General features: G+C 36.9%; 1 protein-coding gene and 2 long non-coding RNA genes across 9 annotated transcripts in view; 2 read left to right on the plus strand and 1 right to left on the minus strand.

The window, feature by feature from the left end:
• Positions 1-13,626, minus strand: part of whrna (whirlin a) — a 129,311-nt gene extending 115,685 nt beyond the window's left edge. For 2 of the 5 annotated variants that reach the window (XM_067423650.1, XM_067423648.1), the window contains exon 1: positions 11,428-13,622. In XM_067423650.1, coding sequence (XP_067279751.1) covers positions 11,428-12,162 — 735 coding nt within the window. In that variant the 5' untranslated portion in view covers positions 12,163-13,622. Of the gene's footprint in view, positions 1-11,427 lie in introns of all 5 variants that reach the window. The other 3 variants (XM_067423647.1, XM_067423651.1, XM_067423646.1) reach the window with 3 other exon arrangements.
• Positions 13,627-16,498: 2,872 nt separating this feature from the next.
• LOC137046527 (uncharacterized) lies at positions 16,499-19,153 on the plus strand. The gene is made up of 3 exons (XR_010898990.1): positions 16,499-16,767; positions 17,372-17,409; positions 18,069-19,153. It is a non-coding gene; the product is annotated as an uncharacterized lncRNA (long non-coding RNA).
• A 490-nt stretch (positions 19,154-19,643) lies between these two features.
• Positions 19,644-24,534, plus strand: LOC137046314 (uncharacterized). Of its 3 annotated transcripts, XR_010898932.1 has the most exons (6): positions 19,644-20,454; positions 20,784-20,839; positions 21,162-21,203; positions 22,683-22,750; positions 22,925-23,048; positions 24,007-24,534. It is a non-coding gene; the product is annotated as an uncharacterized lncRNA (long non-coding RNA). The 3 variants fall into 3 exon arrangements; XR_010898931.1 differs by having other exon boundaries at positions 19,655-20,839; positions 24,007-24,533; XR_010898930.1 differs by lacking the exons at positions 19,644-20,454; positions 20,784-20,839; positions 21,162-21,203 and having other exon boundaries at positions 22,529-22,750; positions 24,007-24,530.
• Positions 24,535-25,123: the final 589 nt, after the last annotated feature.

Genomic DNA, 25,123 nt, shown 5'->3' on the forward strand with positions numbered 1-25,123 from the left:
GTTTCGTTGTTTTGAGCGCCGTTGCGAGCAGTAGGCTAATCTATCAGCTGCCTCAGCTCGTCAGAAATGCCTTTGTGGTGGTATAATAACTAGCCTACTTTGTTTTTAATGTCAAAGTAGTTATATTTCGTTTCGTTTATTTTTTAAGTTCATTTAGAAAAATGTTTAGAGCAAATTTTGTTTGTTAAATTAAAGTTTTAATTTTTTTATGTGACGACCCAGTGAGTTAACCGCATGTTTAATAGCCTAGTCTCTCAAACCAACTCTTGAATTGTCTTGCCTATATAAACTTTAATTTAACAAACAAAAAATTGTTCTGAACATTTTCTAAATTAGGATAATAAAAAACGAAACAAAAAATAACTACTTTGACATTAAAAACAAAACTGAAATATTTTAATGGCTGCAACAATGTAAAAAATAAAATAAATAAATAAAAAACACGGCTCCAGCCCTCGGGCTGAGAACTTTGAAAAGCTGTCGGTTTTTACAAAGGAAAATGACTAAAATAGTAACTCACAGTGACTTGGATAAGTAACTTTAATCTGATTACTGGTTTGGAAATAGTAACGCGTTAGATTACTCGTTACTGGAAAAAAGTAGTCAGATTAGAGTAACGCGTTACTATGTAACGCGTTACTGGCATCACTGCCCCTACCCCTCTGACAGTTGAGTGAGGGTTTTTTTTTTTTTCGGTCATGGATTATCCCGGTATTTAAAGTGTACTTTTTCTTTGTGGAATTTTCAGTGTGAAAACACTACATGCACTATTTATACTACAAAACGGTAGCCTGATAAGCCAGACCCACATCAAGATGTTTGGTCTGGAAACTCACCATTGACAGGGCTCAATCCGAGGGGTGGGATAAACGGTTGTCTTTCAGACTCCCTCTGCATGCCGTGCACACAATTGGATAGCGATACACCAACCAGAGCAACGAAGGTGAAGCAGAGCTAGTTGACAGATTAAACATTCGCCGTATCCGGTCGGCAAAACTCAGAACACATCTTCCCTTCTTAAGAATGACTTCAGTGCCGTTCTTTGTTCTTTTCTCAGAGAAAAGCTTAACTCCAAGTCTTCCAGAGTCGCGGTCAAAGCTGATTCGAAATACCACCGTTCGCCAGTTTCTGTGTTTCACTAGGAGCACGCAAGAGCAACTCTGCCGTCATTATGTTAAGCCCCGCCCACCGACGTGATCACGATGTGATTGGCCCGACAAGAGTTTGCCGTTTACAGCTCAGAAATCAAATGAGAGTTGATTAGACGACACTCGCGGCAGATAAGTTTTGCTGCCGCTAAGGTGCGTCTAGATTTCTAAGCTAACAAAATGGCATAGAATAGTGTATTAGCCAAGCGGCAACCTCCCGCGATCTCTCTTGAAGCCAATACGGAAGTAATGTAAACTGCAATTTCTTAACTGGCCTCTAGGGACAGGCTCCAGAAGGGAGCAGAATCTCATTGAGCCCCATGTTAAAATTCTCAAATTTAAAGCAGAATAAAACATGTTTACAGCCTGGAACAAATTGTGGTTTTGTCTTATAAGGCTAATTTTGATCTTCATGACAACTGTGAGGGGGGTGAATTTTTTTTATAACTCATTCGTTTACGTTATATAAAGCCTTAAAGTTGTGCATAATTAAGGGCGTGGTTACAAGTGGATAGCCATTTATCTGCCGTCTATAGTCATTGCGTCACCTCAGCTCCGCGCACATCCCGCCTTTTTGCACAATTTCTGTTATCCGGGAGTGACACGCGATGACTCGCTCACAAGATGGCAACGCCCAGCTCGACCCTACTTTAAGCTTCAGAAAGGCTTATCAGAATCCTATGGGTGACGTCACGGATGCTACGTCCATATTTTTTTACAGTCTATGGTATCAGCACACAAATTGTGACGCACGTACAGGCTCCACAAGGGCGGTGTGTTGTGCCTTTAATGCTGTGTGTTGACAAACTGGTCACGGAGCTGGTGCCCATGGGCCCAGTGACCAAACCTAGCATAAAAACAATAGAAAGGAGACAGTCAATTAGCAGATGCATCTGGTGAACAGTGCCTGCTATAAACCCGTCGAGCAAATCAGAAACGATGTCCGCTGCCAATAAATTCTAGATCGATAGGCAGCGAGCTGATGATTCATCTGGATGCTGAATACATACAGACAAACTGGGGCAGAGGACAATGACAGTGGTTACATGGCACAAAAAGATAAAAGACAAAAACTACATGAAAGTAACCTTTGTAGGTCAATTACATCCATTCCTCAGACGCAGCGGTGAAAATTGGCAAGTGTGCACGCACTCTGGGTAAGAGTGGTTCAAGTTCGTAGAGGAGTCACATGCACATCCAATAAGGCTCAGTGTGAAGTTCACTCAAAAAGGGATGGCTATTTAGTCATTTAATGGGTTTTTACCCAGCAGACAGTCTCAGCTGAAGCAGCTCACACTGTTACTTTTGCAGCTATATTCAACAAACACTAAAGACCAGTCATTAGAGAGTCACATGACACTAAAAACCAGATGGAACAAACAAAACAAACCCACATGCTGACGATTCATGTTGTGCTTGCTAATTTCCTGTGCTCTCGCCAGCGATCATGCACACACATGCAAGTACAATCGCTCAGCACAAATCAGGCCGTGTTCATCACACACATGGAGTTTTGCCCTGGGCGCTGTGTATGGTCCTAACCAATGTCATCCGGATCAATAAAAATCTTTTATAAAAACAATATACTTAGTTGGATGCACCCGAGTTTATGCTGATGTGTGCATTACTGTGTGCGTGTTTGAGTGTGGGGGATCTGCTTATATGGCGTATCCGTGTGTGTCCAACCATGCATTTAAAATGAAAAAGGCTTGTAATGGAGGGGAAAAAATGGATTTTGCATTCAAGGCATGTGTGCAGATAAAACAGTCTAATCAAGAAAAAAAAATGAAAGAGTAGAGGGGGGTAGTGAGATGATCCGATATATATCTTTTTGGATTGTAATATTGTGTGTACAAAAAAAATATTTTAAACATTATCTTAAATAAATATTCTATTATAATTCTATTATTAATTAAGTAGTTTTGTTTGTTTGTTGTTCATATTTGACACATCAGCCTTTTATGGCTCATATAGTATGATACAGGAAAGTTCATATTCGAAGAGGGAAAAAAGTTGACAATATTTATATGGTAAAAAATTAAGATTGTAAATCAATGACATCTTTAAACAGAATAACATGTAAAAAATCAAATAATTGTCACTCTATATCTCAATAAAAACGTATCTTATTCTCTCTTATTTTTATGCTTAAAGCTCTGTATTTTTGTTTTGTTTTTATCGTGGGAGCAAAACATATGCAATGCAATGATGTTTGAGAAATGTACAAATAAATGTTCCTTCATTTATTATGTTTTATACTCATATTTTAACTGGGCTTGCTGTGGTAGCTGGTGTCACTGGCAACAATTACATGACACTTCCACTACAGCACAGCCCCCACTGTCGTTTTGCTTTTTTATTGAAATAAAAAACATTTAGTTCAGTCGGACAACAGACACTACAATTATAAACTGAAAACATTACAAATTTGTGCATCAAATATGATACAATAGGATTCAGCGTATACAATCCATGTATTTCTGCAACAGTATCTACATCCCCACACTCTTCTCTTTTCCTCTGTCTTTGACATTAGTAGTGTACGTGTTGAGACAAGGAGGAGCTTCTTCAATTATTTACCAACAGGAGTCCATGACAGAGGTGTTAGCCAATCAGAGGCCAAAGTCAAGAGACCGGCTAATGGGAAAGGATCACGTGTATCATCAATACTGCACTGTCTTATTAGAGATGTGGACAAACTGAATTTCACGTCTCCATCTATTCTCTCTCATAAGACTATGAGTGGCGAGTCATGCTGCAGAGAGCTTGTGCAACAGATGGTCTGGGTCAGGACAGGACAATGGGAGGCGGGGGAGGGGCTAGGCTCAACTGTATTAAATGACATGCTTTAAGGCTCAAAAGAAGACAGAGGAGATGAAAGGCTAAAACAGTCCTATTAATTAGCTACAAGCTTTTACAGCTCAAAACTGCTAATCATATTGTAACCACAATATACAGAAAAACAAGTCACTTGTGAGCAGAGGAATGCTGTGAACACTTTGTACACTAGTTGGTATTAACGTTATGTTTCTTACAATAAACATGTTAAGAGTGGTCCACAGAGTAAGCAGATCAATTTATATTGCTTTATTAATTCAGATGGCTCTTAAAAAGTAACTTACAAATGAGCAATGCTACAACAAAAGCGATTAATCCTATAAAAATATATACAGTGGGTACGGAAAATATTTAAACCACCTCCTTTTATATTCATTTTTTTTTTATATTGCAGCATTTGCTAAAAACATTTAAGTTTTTTCTCATTAATGTACACAGCACATGTTGAAATTTTTGCAGATTTAATAAAAAATAAACACGGAAACATCACATGGTCCTACTTCTCAGACCCTTTGCTGTGACACTCCTATATTTAACTTAGGTGCTGTCCATTTCTTCTGATCATCCTTGAGATGGTCCTACACCTTCATTTGAGTCCAGCTGTGTTTAATTATACGGATACACACACATAAATATACTTTTTTTTCTGACCCTGGACCAAAAAAACAGTAATAAGGGTCAAATAAATTTAAATTCAGATGTACACCACATGAAAGCTCAATAAATAAGTTTTCCATTGATGTATGGTTTGTTAAGATGGGACTATCCTAAAATCTAAAGAAAATCGCCTTTTAAGTTGACCAAATGAAGTCCTTAGCAATGCATATTACAACTAATAATGCATTTTTTATATATTTATGGTAGGATATTTACCAAATATCTTCATGGAACATGATCTTTACTTAATATCCTAATGATTTTTGGCATAAAAGAAAAGAAAATCAATAATTTTAACCTATACAATGTATTGTTGGTTATTGCCACAAATATAATCATGCGACTTATGACTGGTCGGTCCAAGGTCACATATATTTAATTCTTTGAAAGCAATGTAGGTTATGGACAAAAGCATAAATCTACATAAATATAAAGATCCAGAAAATGGGTCGAAATTCTCTATACACTCTCATATCCAGACGGTCTTAGGATCTTTAAAATCCCGTCGTCAAGAACAACCGATTATTTCAATCTATATTATACAAGGATTGTGTAACCAGACTAAAGCTCAAACTCATTTCCTGGTGTGGTTTGTGGAGGATTTTATGCTCTATGTTTCTCACTGTGTTAATCTGAAAATATAACAAAATAACAAAAATGTCCAGAGCTCTGTGCATCATAGAAGAGGGACTGCCATATCAATTCAGGGCATCGCGCTTTACCTTCACAGAATATTTTAATGCTTGAGTATGTGTACCTGTTTATATTACATTGTGGGACCAATTATCCCCGCAGTGTAATATAAACCTGAGATCATCTACCAGCCAGTGGTCCCCACAATGTAAATGTATTTATAATCATACTAAATTATGTTTTTTTGAAAATGTAAAAATGCAGAATGTTTCCTGTGATGGGTAGGTTTAGGGGCAGGGGGCGTGTAGGGGGACAGAATGTACAGTTTGTACAGTATAAAATCCATTACGCCTATGGAAAAATCCCCACAATTCACAATTCAAAAAAAAAAACTAACGTGCGCACACGTGTGTGTGTGTGTGTGTGTGTGCCCTTTTTTATATTACATTGTGGGGACCAAATGTTCCTATAAGGATAGTAAACCTAAGATTACCTACATTGTGGGAACCAGCCAGGGGTCCCCACATTTCAAGGCTTATAAATCTAACAGGATGAGTTATAATGAGAAAGTAAAAATGCAGAATGTTTCCTGTGATGGGTAGGTTTAGGGGCAGGGGCAGTGTAAGGGGATAGAAAATACGGTTTGTACAGTATAAAAACCATTACGCCTATGGAGAGTCCCCACAAAGATAGTGAACCAGACGTGTGTGTGTGTGTGTGTGTGTGTGTGTGTGTGTGTGTGTGTGTGTGTGTGTGTGTGTGTGAGCCTGTTCATGTGGTTTATGAGGACACAAATTTGTATAACTACATGAGTATTACACTGGTATTACACTATAAATGTGGTTTATGAGGACATATCAAATGTCCTCATAATTCAAATGGCCTTAAAAACATACTAAATTAAGTTTTTTTGAGAAAGTAAAAATGCAGAATGTTTCCTGTGATGGGTAGGTTTAGGGGCAGGGGCAGTGTAAGGGGATAGAAAATACAGTTTGTACAGTATAAAAACCATTACGCCTATGGAGAGTCCCTGTAAACCACATAGACCAACGTGTGTGTGTGTGTGTGTGTGTGTGTGTGTGTGTGTGTGTGTGTGTGTGTGTGTGTGTGTGTGTGTGAGTGTGTGTGTGAGTGTGAGTGTGAGTGTGAGTGTGAGTGTGAGTGTGAGTGTGAGTGTGAGTGTGAGAGAGAGAGAGAGAGAGAGAGAGAGAGAGAGAGAGAGAGAGAGAGAGAGAGAGAGAGAGAGAGAGAGAGAGAGAGAGAGAGAGCTAGAGAACAAGAGAACGTGAGTGAGAGGTTCATTCATCTAAAATTGCTTTATGTGTAGTAATTTCAAAAGCATAAATGGCTTAGGAGCCATAAACTGTCTAGAAAGTATTTTAGCAGGTGAATAACTACAATTTTACAGTACTGTACTTTCTTATGCTAAAAAACACCAGAATACTCACACTGAATGCAAATACAGAAATTCTGCAGCTTCTACCTTTCCTTAAAAAAGGTCAAATCCATTTGACATATCGATAAAGTACGCAAAACCATGACGCTACAGGCATGTGATTTATCAGCCATTTCACAAACACAAAAGCGACAGATCTGGGATCAGTATATCACAAAGATCATGTGCTGAGAGAGTGAGGTCTTAAAATCACAGAAATGTGGACCAATGATCCACAGTCAGTCAGTCATATATCAACAGGTCCCCAACAGTGTGTAATGACTGAGCATCAATCCTGCCCTGCCTCAAATTGATGAGGTCTGTCAGAGCAAGGCAGTGTATATTCTCCATTTTATGGTGGAGCTAAATCAAGATGAAGAATACAACGGACAGTCAGTCACCTGCCCTAAGCCCATGTAATGAACAAGAGATCATGGGGGGTGGGGGTGGGAGGGGGGAGTCAGAGACAATTAGCAGAAAGGCTGAGAAATGAAATAAAGCAGATATGCAGCCTTAAATTGGATTTAATGAAGATAATCCAGTGAATAAGAAAATGGAGGGATGGAGGAAAATCTCTCCCTCCCTTCTTCAGTTCTCTCATTAACTTGTTTTTCCTTCATTGCGAGAATGGGCAGGAATTTCTTATCCTAGGTTTCTACATGTGTGTAAGAAACTCACTCAATACTGGTCAACATGCAAGCGGCCTGCCTTTTTGGGACTTTTGGGACAGATTTTGAAGAAAATCATATTTTAGAAATTTGACTCACTTCTTTTTTTCTGTCACAGCTTCTTCTTGAGGAAAGAAAACAATAGTAATTATATGAAAACAATTCCAGCCAAGAGCCTTCCACATAAATATAGACACTAAAATACACACTCAAATTTAAGTAATGTTAACATTAAGTAATGTAGAATAGGATAGATAGATAGATAGATAGATAGATAGATAGATAGATAGATAGATAGATAGATAGATAGATAGATAGACAGATAGACAGATAGACAGATAGACAGATAGATAGATAGATAGATAGATAGATAGATAGATAGATAGATAGATAGATAGATAGATAGATAGATAGATAGATAGATAGACAGATATAGATAGAATACCAAACTACTATGAAAGTAAATTTTACAGTAAAATTACAAACGTGTTAAAACAATTTCCATTTTTTTTACAATACAAGGTAACTTACAACGAACAGCTTTTTAATGTAGCACGGTCACATTTTTTTCTGTAAAAAAAAGAGAAAAATTACAGTATACCGTTAAGTCATCATAAATATAAATATAAATATATATATATATATGGTACACTGTAATTTTTCTTTTTTTTTATATATATACATGCAAAATTATAGTTTATTTTGATGTGGCAAAGTGTCACCTCACTTAAATTTCTAAACTTTCTGATGCTCTCTCTCTCTCACTGCATGCCCCACTCTACTGTCAATACCACAATGCCCCAAAAAGAACCCATTGCTCAGCTCCCACGAACCAACTGAACACGCTCGCTCAGCTAAGTACAAGTAGACATACGGTTATAGCAGCACTGGTCTAGTAATGAATCTTCTTGCTTGGCTCTAACTGAGATTACAAAGCAGCATTTGACTCTCAGCTGGTAAACACTTCTGTCTTAATCACCATATTTTGGTGTCAAGACAAAGGCAAAAGGCAACCTCCTTTAAGTTTGAGCCACGGGGCCCGTGGCAGCCTGCATGAGAGTCACAACAGCCTTAAAATGTAATCAACGGACTAACAGTGCTCATATATGGAGTCACCCTTGAAGCAGGAGATGAGGAAAGATCATTGATCATATGGGCTATCATAGCAGCCCTATGAACAAACACTGAAGGCCATGTGGATAGACCAACCAATCATGAGATGCCAAAGGGCATTAAACGCATTCAATAAAAAGATGGTGCGGACAGGTCACCTAGAGCATGTACAATCCATCCTCATCATTGAGTCTGTAGAGGCAGAGAGAGATGGAGACAGGTGGTCAGACAGTCATCTGGACATATAAACAACACGTTTAGAAAGACACAGGAAGAGAAATAATGATGTCAGTCCAAATGGAGTGATTCCTCTACTGACCTCATAACAAAAACAACATGGATTATATTTACCATATTGATGCACCATTACAATTACTAATGCTAAATAAACACAGCCTGGTCTTACCGTACATTTCTTTATTAAATTTGTACTGAAACAAAAACATCATGAATATAAACTAGAGGTATCTCACAACACAATATTCTTATTTACTTTGAACAAAGCCAAAATACGGTTAAAATGGTAAGTTTTTTATTTGACTTCTAACAACTATGGTAAACAATAAGTAATATTAAAATTCTAAATTTGGCAATACATCAGACTTCGCTGAGTAACGCTGACACCAGAACTTCTAGAAATATTCATCATTCTACTTATCTAAAAATGCAGTTATGTTAGATAACCCTGATATAACCCTACATATCCCTGACAATATGCATTATTATTTTTAAACATTTTATTTTATTAAACAATGCATTTCATTTTTTATTTATTAATAATAAACATGGACCATTTTGCAGAGTAATGGGGAAACAAGCATAGATATGTTGATTTCTATCAGAAATATTTATGATTTCTGCTCATCTTCTGAAAATACAGTTACGTTAGTTATCCAACAATTCCCTAAAAACATACATTAAAAAGTTTTAAACATCTTATTTGATTAATAATGCATTTAATTTTTTATTTATTAATAATAAACAATAAACATGGACCATATTGGTGCACCATTACAATTTCTAATGCTGAATAAACATACATTTTGGGCAAAATATGGAAGAAAGATATTTTCGCAATGCTCAGCTGATGCTGTGTGTCGCATGACGTACACAGTGACAAATGTTATACATCAGGCTTGCATTAATACTGCACACATATCACAATTATATTTTTAATGGTCACAAAGCAAGTACTTACTCAAAAAAAGTACCTACTCAAAGAGTATCCAGTTTCAGATGGAGCCACTGTGTAACTTTTTCCATGAGTTTCACCAACTAGCATTCTAGCTGCATTGGAACATGTAAACTGAAGAATATTATTTTGGTGTTTATGTCTGAAGACTTAAAGAAACACCAAAATAATCCAAGAAAGAAAACAAATCAAAACGGATAGTGTTCAGGGTTCATTTACACATCACAAAGGTCAACAGAGCCCGAGGACTTGCTCACTGTAACTAAAATAGATGTTCTTTTTTCAGCTAGAAAGAGGTGGGATAACTCTGCTCTCATGCAGGGAGAGGCACCGATCAAATGTACACTGTGCTAAATTGATCTGCACCTGTAACCCCCGTCAAATCGCTCTCCGCTCTGGCTGCTATACAGTTTGTGTCTTCACCCAAGGTAAGTCTGCATTACATGAGAACAAGAGCATCAAGACAAGCGGAAGGTCATGTTCAGCCTGGGGAGAGGCCTGTCCATTTACTCATGCAGATCAATATGATTAACTGGAAGGAAGCAGCCTTCCCCCTCTGCCAGCTTCTGTTTAAGAATGGCAGCGTGGAAAGAATTTATACCCTGCCGCTCAACTGTGCCAGTTTTCCCCTGGTGAAGGAGTCAAACAATGACACAGAAAGGCGGCAAACTGTTCATGTTCAGTTTCTCTTGGGACACAACTCTCATGGGACTATGAAAGAATCAAACAAAAAGAGTTTCTATACACCAACTTTGAAATATGCTTGGGATCTCCACCGACAGATGCTTCCATGTTTTGCAATGTCGGAAAAATATGATCACTGTAGTAATGAAATCATTCGAGGTTCCTTAAATTGCAACACTGGTGGAAGCCTTTGGAGAAAGACAAAACACTTTTTTTTGAAGATGCCTCAAATTGTACCAAAGGAACTTGAATATGCAATTCGAGTGCATCAAAGCCTTTGTTATGATGGCAAATGTTTAACTTCTTGTAGAAACTTGGGGGTTCCTCAGAGAACAGCCTTTTTAAAAGTGTGCCTAGAGGTTCTCTAGAGGGTTTCACCACACCAGTGAAAATGTCTTGGGGACAACTTTTGAACAGAATGCAATCTATGAATAGCTGGTTTCAGCACCACGGACAGCACCCACCATCTCAGTAACAATACACGTGAGGTCCAGAATGCTGCGTTACTTCCTATTAATTATGATTATAGTTCTATCTAATTAGTTTTAGGCAAAATCAGCTCTTCTTTTGAATGACAACTAAGCTAGATGGTTCTGCAAGGTAATGCTTGTGACAGCAAGTATTACTGATACATAAATCGATCAGTAATCTATGCACACTGATCAATAACATCAACATTTGCACAGGCCTTCTTCCCTCAATAAAAGCGAGCATTTATCATTCTGGTTCTTCAAGGGACCCTTTCTGCTGCTTGTCTTGCATTAATAATCAATCAAGGAGAAGGAGTGCAGTCTGTTCCCCTGTGGGCTAATGTCTGGCTAGAAGTATGGTTATCTAAATATGGTTATGATATATTAGGCCAGGTGGATAGGTCATATTTTGTTTTAAAACAAGGAAAGGAAATAACTAGCACAAGCATTTAACCACAACAGCATGCATGCATGAATTAACCAACCATTTAAATTAGCATAATTAACATGATATTTAAATCACACTGATTAAGCATGACAGAAACTATTAATACAATAAAAAATAAATAATAATAATAATAAAACTTACCTTAACTGCCTCTGCGTGCGTGACCCGGTCGAACACTTTGTCGTTAACTTTCATTATCTGGTCTCCTATTCTCAATCCCTCCTTTTCTGCCAGTGATCCCGGTTCCACCAGTGACACATAGATCCCAACTCCATGCTCGGATCCTCCGCGGATGCTAAATCCCAAACCCTCGTTGCTCTTGTGACGCTTGAGGATCACCTGTCGGATCTCTCCAGGGGGCTCCGGTAAGAAATTTCTGCCCAGTAAAGGAATGAGAGTCGCTGTCCCATCGCTGCTGGTGCTGATACTGTCAGGAGATCCGCGCAGAGCGGCTTGAGGCGCGGAAGGAGAGGAAAAATGAGCCCCGTGTGTTGGACTCGAATTAGCAGCCTCGTGGGCGCCGTCCGGGTCACCATTGCGCGCAAGAACGTCGGATTTCAGGTAGAGCCCCTCTGATGTGTACTGATCGAACAGAAGCTGATCCGAGCGCGGGATGACCAGCCGCAGCATGGGCAGGAGCTGACGCTTGCTCGGGACGTTCAGTATAACCTTAAGCGTCTGGACCAGATCGTACACATTGCGCTTGGAGTGGTACACGTTGAGGCAGTGGATGAACTGCTCTCTCTCGAGGTCGCTGAGCAGCAGGTTGAGGGCGTTGTGAAGCTTCTTCACGTTGGCGGAGAGAGAACGCGCGCTGGAAGCCACGGAGTTGCCCGAGGAAGAGTTGAGCGACAGGCGCTCCAGGTCTGTGCTCATCCTCGCGCCCTTTGCCTGGATCACAGAGCCACGCGGAAGCGAAGGGGTCCGGCGAGCATTGCAGTACCACCGGAACCGAGCCTACAGGAGCCTGCGGAGCGGCGCATGGCACTGCGATGCCTTGCTGCTCACTGTCATGCTTAACGTTATATCAAACAAGTCAAAGAGGACCTAAAAAACCAAACACATAGATCTAATTAGCGAGAAAAAAAGTTTGAAATTGAAATAAACATAAAAAGTAGTACTTTGAGTACTACTATAGGCCTATGACTATGTTAAAAAAATATGAAGACATTTTACTTTTTACAAAACGTACAGTATGACTGACCTTATACATAATAAATCTACGACTTGCGTTTGTTTTGTTCTTAGATGTGTAGATTGGAGAACATTTTGTGTTGTTTAGTTAATGTTTGCTGCATTCATTTAATGTCACGTGGTACCTAGAAAGTGTAGCACTGTGATCTGTCATTGTTATTAATCACAGTTGCTGGAGAGATCTGGTTTTATATATAACTTTAATCAACACGTGGCATTCAACAGTACCAGGTATATTATTACTGGAACAATTATTTTACAGTGGCAAACATTAAATAGCTAGCTCACGATATTTTGGATTATTTATTATAGCAATACAGCATACGATTATGAATTTAAAAGGAGTCATCAAAATTAATTCCCATCATCACAACATTTAATATTTATTTAAAAAAACGAAATTCAGATTTCACGGTAAAAACGGCGGTTGTCAGAACTTTTACGTAAATTTAAAAAAGCCGTATATACGAGAGGAAAGTGCACCTTCCCAAAAACGGTGGCAGAAAGCTGCGCGCTCCGGTGCGTCTTGTGCTCGTGAAAGGGGGTCAAGTGGCCAGTGCGTCTTCTCCAATATCTCTGTCGTCAACAGTGAATCCCTCATGAAGGAGTTCAGAATCTTTGCCCAGAAATCCAAAGCTTTACAGCGACCATAATCATATTCGCGTTCCCGTTGATTAATTTTTAAAGTAGAGCACCGGATCAGCGTTCAGATCTAATCCACTCGTCCCGTATTTGGAGGATATGGCACACAAACTAAAATGCAAAGTTGTTTTCCTTTGGCACGCTCAAATTAGAAAGTTGCAACGCGGTTTAGTCCCTCGGAAAGTGCGCCGGGTGTATTCCACAGACAAAAAAATCGAACCGGTTGGAAAGTTATTCGTTGCGTTAGTGCGCAAAGAAAGAAAGTAAAACAGCGCGGAGCTCGACTGTGTCTCCGTCTAGCCTTCAGCTGTCGGAGGGGATCGACTGAACTGGCTCGCTCTAACGCGTCCCTACACAGGAAATGACGCAGCTTATGTGGCGCGCGTAAGTTGCTTAGTAACCAACAACACACGAGTCATTCGGGCGCGCGCAGGACTTGCAAAAAATGCCCGATTGTTTATTTTAAGAGCAGTGTTTTAATTTTCCACAGCTAATACTGTCTTGAGTTTTTTGTCTACTGAAATTTCTTGGAGATGTAGGGTGACCAAACGTCTTGTTTCCCCAGGACATCCTGTTTTCAAGTCCTCTCCTGGCCCTAATATAACAATTTTCTTTCCATAAAAAGGAGCATACTTTAAATGTATTGAAATTAATAAGGAATCTTTCAGTTAACTTAACTTAAACGAGTATTATTTGAGTATCTCATTGCCGGGCTGAGTGTCCTGGTTTTCGGTAATGGTCATCCTATTTTTTCAGTGTTTATTTATTGATTTTTACAAAAACACGTATCGATTTCGATCTTGGTTCAGTATCAATCCATAGGCCATCAATTCTGGTCACATATTCACTTCTGTGTGTTTATAAGTATCATTATTATCATGTTTGATTACGTCATATGTTTAAATGCAAAACCTTAAAATAAGTAGGCTAAGCAGTTATGATATATATATATATATATATATATATATAAAATATTTTAATTGGTCATTAATGGCCCCAAAATAAAATCAAAATATTCTATTCAACAAATATAATTGATGTAAAATCAGTTGACCACCAATGAGTATAAGTGTGACCAATTAGTGAGGAATACCTGAGGGCTAAATACAAGAAAAACATTAAAATTAATGTTAACAATGTTGCATCTCAATCACGCTCCATAATAAAATGATACTGTAAATGTGGTTGACATAATAATCAATGCACATTATGCTGTACTGTTCACCAAAAATTGCTGTAAATACCTGTATAGTGAAGCTTTTGTCTATTCAGATGTATTGACACAGCGCTGGTTTGTTTCATAGACTGTAAAAGAGTATGGACGTAGTGTCCGTGACGTCACCCATAGGATTCTGAAGAGCAGTTCTGAAGCGTAAAGTAGAGTAAGTTTGTTTAGAACTATTCAGACAGAGCTCCATAAACAACGTAACCACTGCGAGATGAAAGCATGTCGCAACTCTGTTTTTTATCATTAAGTGCCTAGCTATCACCAGACCAAGCGCAATTTAACATTGAACATTGGTCTGGGAAATCTGCTCTGTATTTTCTACTGCACAAAATGTGTGATAAACGAGCATAATTCAAATGACATTGTATGCAATTAGATAGTCCTTCAACAAATCAGACCACAAGAGCCGTGATCAATGGTCAACGACTCGTTGCTTCTCTATCCGTCATCGTGTTAAACCCAGCAATAGCGCGCAAACTATTTTTTCCTGCTTGTGCGGGGCTCTGTAGTTTCTTTAATACTTTATTTTTTTCATGGTTTTAGTTTTAGTTAACAATAATAATAATGTTTTAGAGTCACTTGAAAGCAAACTATCATGAATCTTGGACAGCATAAACATAAATTGTTTTTTCTGAGATCATTAAAAGCAGTCAATCAATTGCATTGCTGTAACTCCAGCAGAAATGACAAAGCTGTAGAATTTTTTTAAAGTGGTGATGAATTGAGGAATCATATAAAAGGTCATGGTAATATAAGAGTATCCTGGAAGTTTCAGAGCTGAAAACTTCAATGTTAGTCAAAGAAAAGCTTTTATAGACACCAGGCCCAGAAAACGGTCCTGTGCTTCATACTGACTTCACTGCGCGACGAAACCCCGTCTCTACTCTACAGCGCGTCTAATCCAGTAGCCTCGCCCACCGTCTCATGGAGGGCTCGTGCTAGCTGTTCAGCAACAATAAACATGCCGAGGAAGATTAAGATATTGCGCTATTCCTGGTTGTGGAAGAACACAGTCGCTGCATAAGCTTCCTTCAGATCCTAATATTAGGAATGAGTGGTTGAACTTTATTTTTAATGAAGTCCCAGCTCATGTGGGGAAGACATGTTCACTTCAGTTCATTGCGGGATCGTTTGTAAAAAAATCTCCGGTCGATGCTGGATTAGGATCTGACAGGAAGAATGGTGCAACACACCGATGTGAGTAAAACGTGTTTTTATATGTAATACTACATTGTTATAGATTGTTTTGCTTATGTGTACGTGTCTAATAGAGCATACACTGTAACCAATATCTGTAGTTTTCACAGCATTATTACTGTAAAATGAGAAAATACTTACTGCCCAGCAAACACAAAACGTTTTTACAACGTTCCACAACGTTGTATTCTGGTTGCAATTAGGTAATGTTGTAGTACAACGTTTTAAAGACGTTTTAAAAACGTTTTTTAAAATAGAAAAATAATGTAACCAAAATAAAACGTTTTAAAAACGTTGTGAAAATACCAATCTGGGACGTTTTCTTTAAGTAGTCAAAAAAACGTAAATATCACGTTTGTTTACTACGAAAACAAAACTAGACCAAACTACAACTTTTGGGAGACGTTTTATTCAGGTGTTAAAATAACGTTATCTGCACGTTGGAATAAAACGTTTTAAAAACGTCATGGTAGTACCAAAATACAACCATATGCCAAACCTCCAACGGTAGGCTACGTTCTGTTTGTGAAAAATATACACAGAATATAAACAGAACGTGACAGTAACATTTTAACATCAACGATTCAGTGACTGATCGAGTAACAGATGAGGCTGATGCAGAGCTGAGCATTCTATATCAATGTTGTGAACAGGGGCGTAGCACCAAATTTTGGGCCCTGGGTACAAACCATCTTCCTGGGCCCCCGTACCATGTATGTGTATGTATAGAAAACGGACTTCCCTGCCTCGGGCCCTGGTTACTCAGTACCCTTTATCCCCCCAGTCCCACGCCCCTGGTTGTGAATATACTTTAAGGTGCTCATTTAACTGATAGAATAGCTATATTAGAGTATTATATTATATTATATTATATTATATTATATTATATTATATTATATTATATTATATTATATTATATTATATTATACAAGCTTTCATTCTCATTCCATTTAAAGTTTTACGTAGGCATAGGCTGCAGTTTCCACTTAAACGGTGGCCTACTTAACTATCGGGATATTATACTTCAGTATAAAAATATGTATTCATGGTAACGCAACACTGCACAAATTACACATGACGTGTTTAACGTGCGTGCGTGTTGAACATTCGAGTCGCTTTTAAACAAACTGGAGCAGATGGAATTACCATGGAAACGGGGCAGCTCGTCTGACAACAAGCAGCAAAGCTCCGTCTGTCACTGTTGTTTTCACTAATTTCAGGTAAGTTAAGTCCCTAATATTACACATATAATACATACAACTGTTCTTGACACTTTCTAACACGCTTCTGTTGAATATTTACTTTTAAGAAATGGTTTAGTGTCTTCGGAAAAAGTCCGTTAGCCTCTTAACCGTTAGGCTAATGAGAGGTAACGTTAGGCTAACTATAGCCCTGAGCTCTTATTTATGAAAGTTGGGCTTTTAATTCCATATTATGTGTAGATAAGAGGTTTTGTTAATGTTTTGCTGGCTATTTGTCAATGGTTGAATGAAAGGAACGTTAATTTAAGTATTTAACCAAACAGTTTGCACTTTACGTGACTCGGTGACGTCACTCACATGCGCTATTTCAAACATGTTTGATCTTTCATAGTAAACAAGTATTGACCACGTATATAACCATGCATCTGTAAAACCTAATCGTAAATTCTGGTATCTTACGATATTATATATTGTATATATCCTGTATATTAATCTTTTTTTCTTTTTTTTGCTGCATTTTCACCTATGCACTTGTTTATTTATTTCTAATAAACCTACCTGAGTGACATTGTATAGTTTACCACTTATTGTTGGCTCTGTGACAAATTGTTTATGTTCCTAGATTGTGATGGCTGTCCAGCACTATGAACCATCTGACTTGTAAGTAAAACATACATACATACATACATACAACCATACATACATTCATGTGTGTATATGTTGATCATTCTAGCAAATTAAATGGTTAAATGTTCATTAATTAACTCTGAGATCAACTTTGCAGATGCAGTTCATGTGTGCGTATAGGGAGACAGTAGATACTGAAATCATCACGAGTGTCTGGCGTGCTTCGGTTTAAGTAGTAGTAGTTATTTACATACTATAGACATGGCAGAACAAAGACTTCAGATTTCAGTTCCAGTCTTTTTGAGCTTTAATATTCAGACACTAGTCTGTATCAATATCTGATTCATTGTAGAGCCCTTATTTTGATTTATACATAAAGAATATTTTCAAATTCTGTAACGTTCTGCTTAAATTCTACAGTAAATTCCATTTGTGACTGGATTCTGTGATTTCATCCATGTTTGGCTCTACGTGGTATTTGCAGTATTAAAGAGAGGTAGTTTTGAGAGTGAATTATTGTTGTGTTATAAATTTGTTACCATTAGTATAAGAAGGGTAAGACTAAAAGACTAAATTTCAGTCCGGCAGAATTTTCTGCACACTTCACCACCGAGGCCAGATGAGCATTGTGAATGTATGAACCTCACATTATATTTATAACAATCCTTGTTGATGTTTGAATTGTATTTCAGGGCAGTTTGTGAAGAGGGATAAACAAGAGATGTTGTGAAAACCAGGACAGAAGTTGGTTCCAGATCCACCTTCCAGACCAGACTTCTGTCTCATATGGATTGCTGTCTAATGGTGTATTATATGTTCTCTGCAGAATTAGGTGCATGCAGATATTACTCAGGAACACGACTAAACTTTGTTTGCTATAATACATCTATTTAGTGTACCAATGTGAAACAGACTAAAACACTTGACTGTTTCTCAAAATCAGGTATGCCAATATTATAAAATATTATTTATTGAACAATAATAGAGACAGAGCGTATTTAGGCCATGCCCACACCGGGGAGGAAACATTCCAACGCTCTCCATTGATTTTGTGTTGCGTGAAGCGGTCACCTCGTCTTTTTTTACTTATAACAAAAACGGCAATGTCTAAAAGCTCATATGTGACGAGGTGTGCAGCACACAAGGTAAAAAACACATAACTAAGTTTTTATAAGCTGTCGACCCCAAAAAACAAGCGTTTAAGGACAAAAGTGGATGCAGGCAATAAGACGTGAAGCTTCAGCAAGAAGAATGGGTCAATTTTGGGATCCTGACACTCCATATGCCTACGTGTGCAGTAAACCTTTTGTTAAATATCCAAATGTCAGTTTTATATATTATATATTATATTTCCTGTCGCTGATTACTTTCCCCTCCAGTGTGTGTAGTTCTCAGTGTAATATAGCATGACGCGCTCTGTCTCAAGTGCCTGTATCCACTTTAGTCTTTAAACACTCGTTGTTTTTTTGGGGTCAACAGCTTATAAAAACTTCTGGGTTTTGTTCCTGGGGTTTTTAGCTTGTTTAATGTACACCAGGTACAATAGAAAAAATAGATTGCAGTAAAATAACATATGCAATAACATAATCTGTAATTAGTTAAAATGAGAATTTACATTTTATAGATTAATCTCTTTTGTTATAACATCTGTGCACTGAATTTTTATGGATTTTTCTCTACATTTTTTTGTTCATGTTCTTATTTAAATTCCCAGTCATTGCATAATTTGCATGTGCTGTACTTTATTTGTACCATTTTGTTTTATTGGCATACCGGTATTTTTATTTATCTGTTTAGAATTTTTCTTATTATTTTTTCTTATTATTAATGAGAGCTTTAATTGTAGTCTTCTACAATTATCTCAATGATTTCAATTTACATTATCTCTACTAAAAATGAAAAAGCTGTTATCATGTAACTTTTCTGTTGTTGTTCCAAACTTGTATGACTTTGTTAGACATTCGAGTTAATGTTTCTTATTCACCATTCACTTTCTTTTGTTCAAAAAAGTGAATAGTGTATAAGGAACATTATGCTTAATATCTCCTGACTTAAGGTTAACATTAACACCTCCCTTTGTGTTTAACAAAGGAAAGTCATACAGATTTAGATTGGAATAATGCAAGGATGAGTAAATGACAGATTTTTCTTTTTTTGTGAACTTACCTCTATCATATTGCTTTTTATATTGTGTAAATAAATACAATGACTGACAAATGTTGTGTGTAGTATAAATTATTAGTACTACATATGTTTATGTAGTTTAATAAAATGGAAAACAAACAGAGGTAAGGCCTACAGGTAAGGTGAAATGTAAAAAGCGTTATTAATAAGCTGAATATTAAGATTGACAGAAATATTATAACGTGTGATTAGCCTTGACAAATTATACAGAGATCTAAAAAGACCACAATATATTTTTCTTACTGTAGTTATAATATTGTTTTTATATTAAAGATAACAGTAAAAACAAAAAAACATTTTGATCACAGCATGTGTGAAGTGAAGAACCAGTTTGAATGTGGTACGTTTCTACAACGTTGGAAGGAGATGGACGTGGTAGGTGACAAAAACGTTATAAACACATTTTTGCAATGTTGGAAGGAGAGGATATGGTAAGGTGATAAAAAAAACGTTATAAATATGTTTCTGCAACGTTGTAAGTAGACGCGGTAACGTGATAAAGACGTTTCTGCAACGTTACAAGGAGACGTGGCAACGTGATAAAGACGTTATAAGAACGTTTCTGCAACGTTGTGAAAAAACGTATTTATAACGTGAAAAAAACCCGACATCTGTCGTATTAAATACGTCGGATAAAAACGTTATCGCGACCTTTTCACAACGTGAAAAAAACGTTTTTACAACGTTGCTGTGTTTGCTGGGTGTAGAACCTGTATACAGCATGTTGCTGTAGATCTGCAAAGCATCATGGTCTTTTTTCAATGGCGAGTAAATTCTACAGTATTTTTTTTCTCTCCTGTGAATAACAATACAGCATTTTCTAGAATATTTTTTTTTTCAGCCAAGGAAAGCTACGAGATTCCCCACTTTCATCCGAATTTTTACTTCAGAAAGGTAACATAATGTATTTCCAAAGTTTACTCTTGTAAAGTCAACTGTTTGTTCAACTTTAAGAGTGCACTGAGAGAGAAAAGAGTAATGAGCGGCACACTTTCTAGTAAACTCGTCTCATGCTGTGTGTGCATTTTATAATTTTATTTCCACAAATATTTCTGCATGATTTCGATATATTTTCTAGTCTGGCAACATTTGATAACGTCATTAATTTATAGAAGGATAGTATTGTTAAATAAAAATTAAATTGTGGATGTGATCGCTTTTGGTGCTGATCCGTCACATAATGTGATCGCTTTTTTTCCTGTCACCACATGCGCGTGAGGCAGTGAGCCAAAGCCTGCCGACTCTCGACGGTCTCGAGCTGAAAGCAAACGCAGCTGAGGTATGTACGTTAGGCCTAACTTAACATATTTTTCATAGTGATTAATCATGATTTTTCTGAATGGAAACCCCCAGAAACTAGATTGGTAAAATGCTATTCAAACTTGTGGGAGCATGCATGGGCTGTAGGCTACTGTATTAAGATTTGTCTTATCCGGCAACATTACATTTTTAACGTCTTTAATTTGATTAAAGACTAACGTTAGCATTGGGAAATGACATTAATTTAAAATGGTGTAATTTTTTGAATTTATTGGCGCGGTAGCCGTTTAATAATCTCTCGTTTCTTTTCTCTTGCTTGCTGTTGCCGCCTGAGGAATCAGACATTGAAGTTAAGCGGGCCGAGAAAACGCAGCCAGCTAGAGGTAACGTTATCTGTTAAGCTACGTTACTTAACATATTCTTAATAATTTCATGATTTTTCTGAACTTCATTGCCTTCAAGCTGCAGAAACTATAAGTTAGATTGTTAATAGAGTGCCATTCCCGACTTTTGGGAGCATATATAGGGCTTGGGCGTCATGACGTCATTACTTGGCGTGGCGGCCATGTTGATGGCATCCTTTACTACTACTCGGACTACTGTGCACTGTTTATAGACGTACTCCCTCTCAGTCGTGTGTCTTAATTTGATTATTTTGGCGTTATTTCAACTATGGTAAACCGTTGCTGCATTTTGGGGTGTAACAGCGAAACACATAATCACCATGGGAAATGTCGAAAATGGATTAACTTTCCACCGCTTTCATGCTTGGAGGCGCAACCACGGACAAGAAGTAATAACAGTACGATGTGCAAAAAGCAAGAATTGTCACACAATCAGATGTTTTTTTAGTGTTTATTTGCAAGTAGTGCAACCTGAGAACACAGAAATGTGGAGTGCTTCAAGGTAAAAGGTTACAAATAAAAAATGAACACAGAAAACGGAGTGCAAGTTGTTGCACTTTATATAACGGAGTGCACTTTATATAACAATAATAAATACACTTTTTGAAAAAATGAATTCTTTCAATACTATATAAGCAAATAAAAAGGTATCTATAAAATAACAACAAAAGACACAGAAAATGGAGGAAGTGCAAATTATAATTATAGTAAACAATAACATTGCAATAACAAATAAAAACGGAGGCAGAGCAATTTCTTATATAATAAAAATAATAATAATATACGTTTTGGTTAGACTTTATTTCGATAGTCCACTTTAAACATTCTACGTTTTCAACAGCATGTCAACTAACACTAATTAGAGTATTAACTGTACTGTTAGTAGACTGGTAGGTTATGGTTATATGTGTTGGGGTTCGGGTTAGTAGAATAAGTTGAATTGTAGTTGCAAAGTTACTTATAGTCAGTAGAATGTCTGTTGGGGACCAACAAAATAAAGTTTTCGTCGTCGTCGGTGCTCCGCTCTTTCTTTGGAAATTCATGTGGATCCAAAACTTTAATAGTTCCGATTTTGTCTCTATAGCGGCCCCTGCCTTCCCTATTTAACGTATCCCGGTAAATTCCACATCCCTTTCAGGATTTTAACATGTTTTTTCTTTCTCCCAACTCTGCTTCTCCTCATTCGACTTGCTGTATGTTTACATTCGCGAGGCCATCAACATGGCCGCGACGTCCCAGAATGCAACGCGGTGCCCAAGCCCTATTGTATTAATATTTGTCTTATCTGGCGAAATTACATTTATAACGTCTTTTATTTTATTAAATAGTAGCTACGTTAGCTTTAAATAAAAATTATTTGAAATTGTAATTTTTTACAGTATTGCCACACACTTTCTCTTATGAATATTGAACTTGTGATTTCTAAAACTGTGTTTTCGTTTTATTTTGTGTTACAAGAAACTTCCACCTAAGCAAACGCTGAGGCTCAGATTTCCTGCCAAACACTCCCAGACTCATCATGCTCGGTAAGATCCAAGCACTCAACATACACAATAGATGCCAATATTAAGGGTTACTTCACATATAAAGCATCTTGCACTTACATTCCAAAAATCTCTAGTTGTTACTGATCCAATAGAAAAAAAATAGGTATTTTTTCTTGGATAGGGTAATGCATAGCCTAATGTTTTTATTTTCAGATTCTTCGTCAGAATTAACCCAGAGCACAGCGAGTGCAATTCAAAGGTCCAGATTAGCAGACAAACTGGGAAGGTGGTCATCAGGGACTTCATCGAGTATGACTGGCAGAACAACTAATTCCAGGTGAGACTTTTAATTGTTACCTTGAATACCTTTAAATGGTGATTGAAAGTCAGGGGTGGCCAGCAACTTGTCTATTAAAGGGATAGTTCACTTTAAAATTTATTCTCAAGTTGTTTCAAACCTGTATGAATTTCTTTCTTCTGCTGAACACAAAAGAGGATATTTTGAAGAATGTTGGTAACCAAACAGTTAACTGGAGCCAGTGACTTCCATAATAGTAAAAAAAAAATACTATGGAAGTTACTGGCTCCAGTTAACTGTTTGGTTACCGACATTCTTCAAAATATCCTCTTTTGTGTTCAGCAGGAGAAAGAAATTCATACAGATTTGAAACAACTTGAGGTTGAGTATGTGATAATAGCATTTTCATTTTAAAGTGAACTATCCCTTTAGGCCTGCCAAGCATCATTTTCAAATCAGGCAGTTTTACAGCGTCAACACAAGGTGATTCAACAACACTGACATGAAAAACAGGAGGAACATTGTGTGACAACACCAGCCAGTTAGAATACTTTTCCATTCAGAACTCACAAACATAAATTTCACTGTTGTATCACTAACTGCAAACATGGTATTGTGGCAGAAATGTGGGATATTCATGTACAATTTTATAATATTCATGTAGACAGTTATTAAATATTAAAGTAATGGCAAATGACAGAAACCAATTCTGTCTAATAAGAGTCAAGTTGCAACTCCATAATATTTACATTTTATCTTTTAAAAATAGGTTGTTATTTTTACAGATGTTACAGTTTGTGTTAACGAAAATACATTGACATTTTACATCTTTTGTAAAGCTATAAAAAAATATCAGCCCCGGGGGATGCTACTCCACAAACCACCAACAAAGCATATAAAACATACTAATATTTATTTAAAACTTTATGTGTATGTCATCAACCCATCTGTCTTACTTTTAAACTTTTACATTAATAATGAATTTCTTCTTCTACAGGGCAGAAGACTCAGGCCCAGGAAGTCCAGGTCAAGTTTTAAAAGAATAATAGTTATGGAAAAAAAACATTATTGGAGAAAAACAATATTCAGGTTTGAAATCCTTCTGTTTTTAAAGGGATAGTTCACCCAAAAATTTCAATTGTGTCATCATTTACTCACCCTCAACCTGTATGAATTTCTTTCTTTTGCTGAATACAAAGAAAGATATTTTGTAGAATGCTGTTAACCAGACAGTTGATGGGTCCCATTGACTTCCTTAGTATTTTTTTCTACTAAGGAAGTCAATGGGAAGTCAATCCCTTTAAATCATTTAATTTTTATAGATTTGTAATTTTACCCAAACATTTGAATACATATTGATTGTTTTGTTTGCTCAAAAAAGTGCTGAAATGAAATAAATTGTTCACAGAGAAATGTTAACTTATTGAAAAAAATGTATATGTTCAGAAAATATATAGATTTGAAATCCTGCTGTTTTTAAATAATTACATTTTTATACATTTGTAATTTTATCCAAACATTTTAATAAATATTGATTTTGTTTGTTCAGAAAAGTGTTTTTTTGTATGTTCAGAAAAGTGATGAAATAAAAAATGTACAGATAAATTGTAACATTGAACAAATTATGCTATACTATTTTTTTTATGAATTTTTGAAATTAAAAGTGAGAAAATAAATGGCATTTGTGACAGTGTCTTTATTTTACAGTACACAAAATTAATGCAGTAATCCTGATTACAGTATAATTATAAAATACAGTACTGTGATTATTACTGTACATTTTTTTTACAGTAATTAAATAGTTACTGCGATTATATTTACAGTAAGAATACTGTGAAATGAAATACAGCAACTTACAAGCAAATTGCTGCCAGCAAGTTGCTGTATTTTTCACAGTTATCTTTTTACAGTGTACCTTTAGCACGCTGGACTCAGACACGTACGGGGCCGGGCTCGCAAAGCCTGGCAGGCAGATGGATCTCATAATATGCCGTTGTTGATGTGTGCTATTCTCTCTCTTTTAAGTTGACATCTGAAGGGCGACATGCGCGCCGAACGTGTATGTGTGTGCCAGGCTATGTGTAATATAAAAATAATAGTCCAATCAGTCGCGG

This window comes from Pseudorasbora parva, chromosome 18, assembly GCF_024679245.1.
Source record: "Pseudorasbora parva isolate DD20220531a chromosome 18, ASM2467924v1, whole genome shotgun sequence".
NCBI lineage: Eukaryota > Metazoa > Chordata > Actinopteri > Cypriniformes > Gobionidae > Pseudorasbora > Pseudorasbora parva.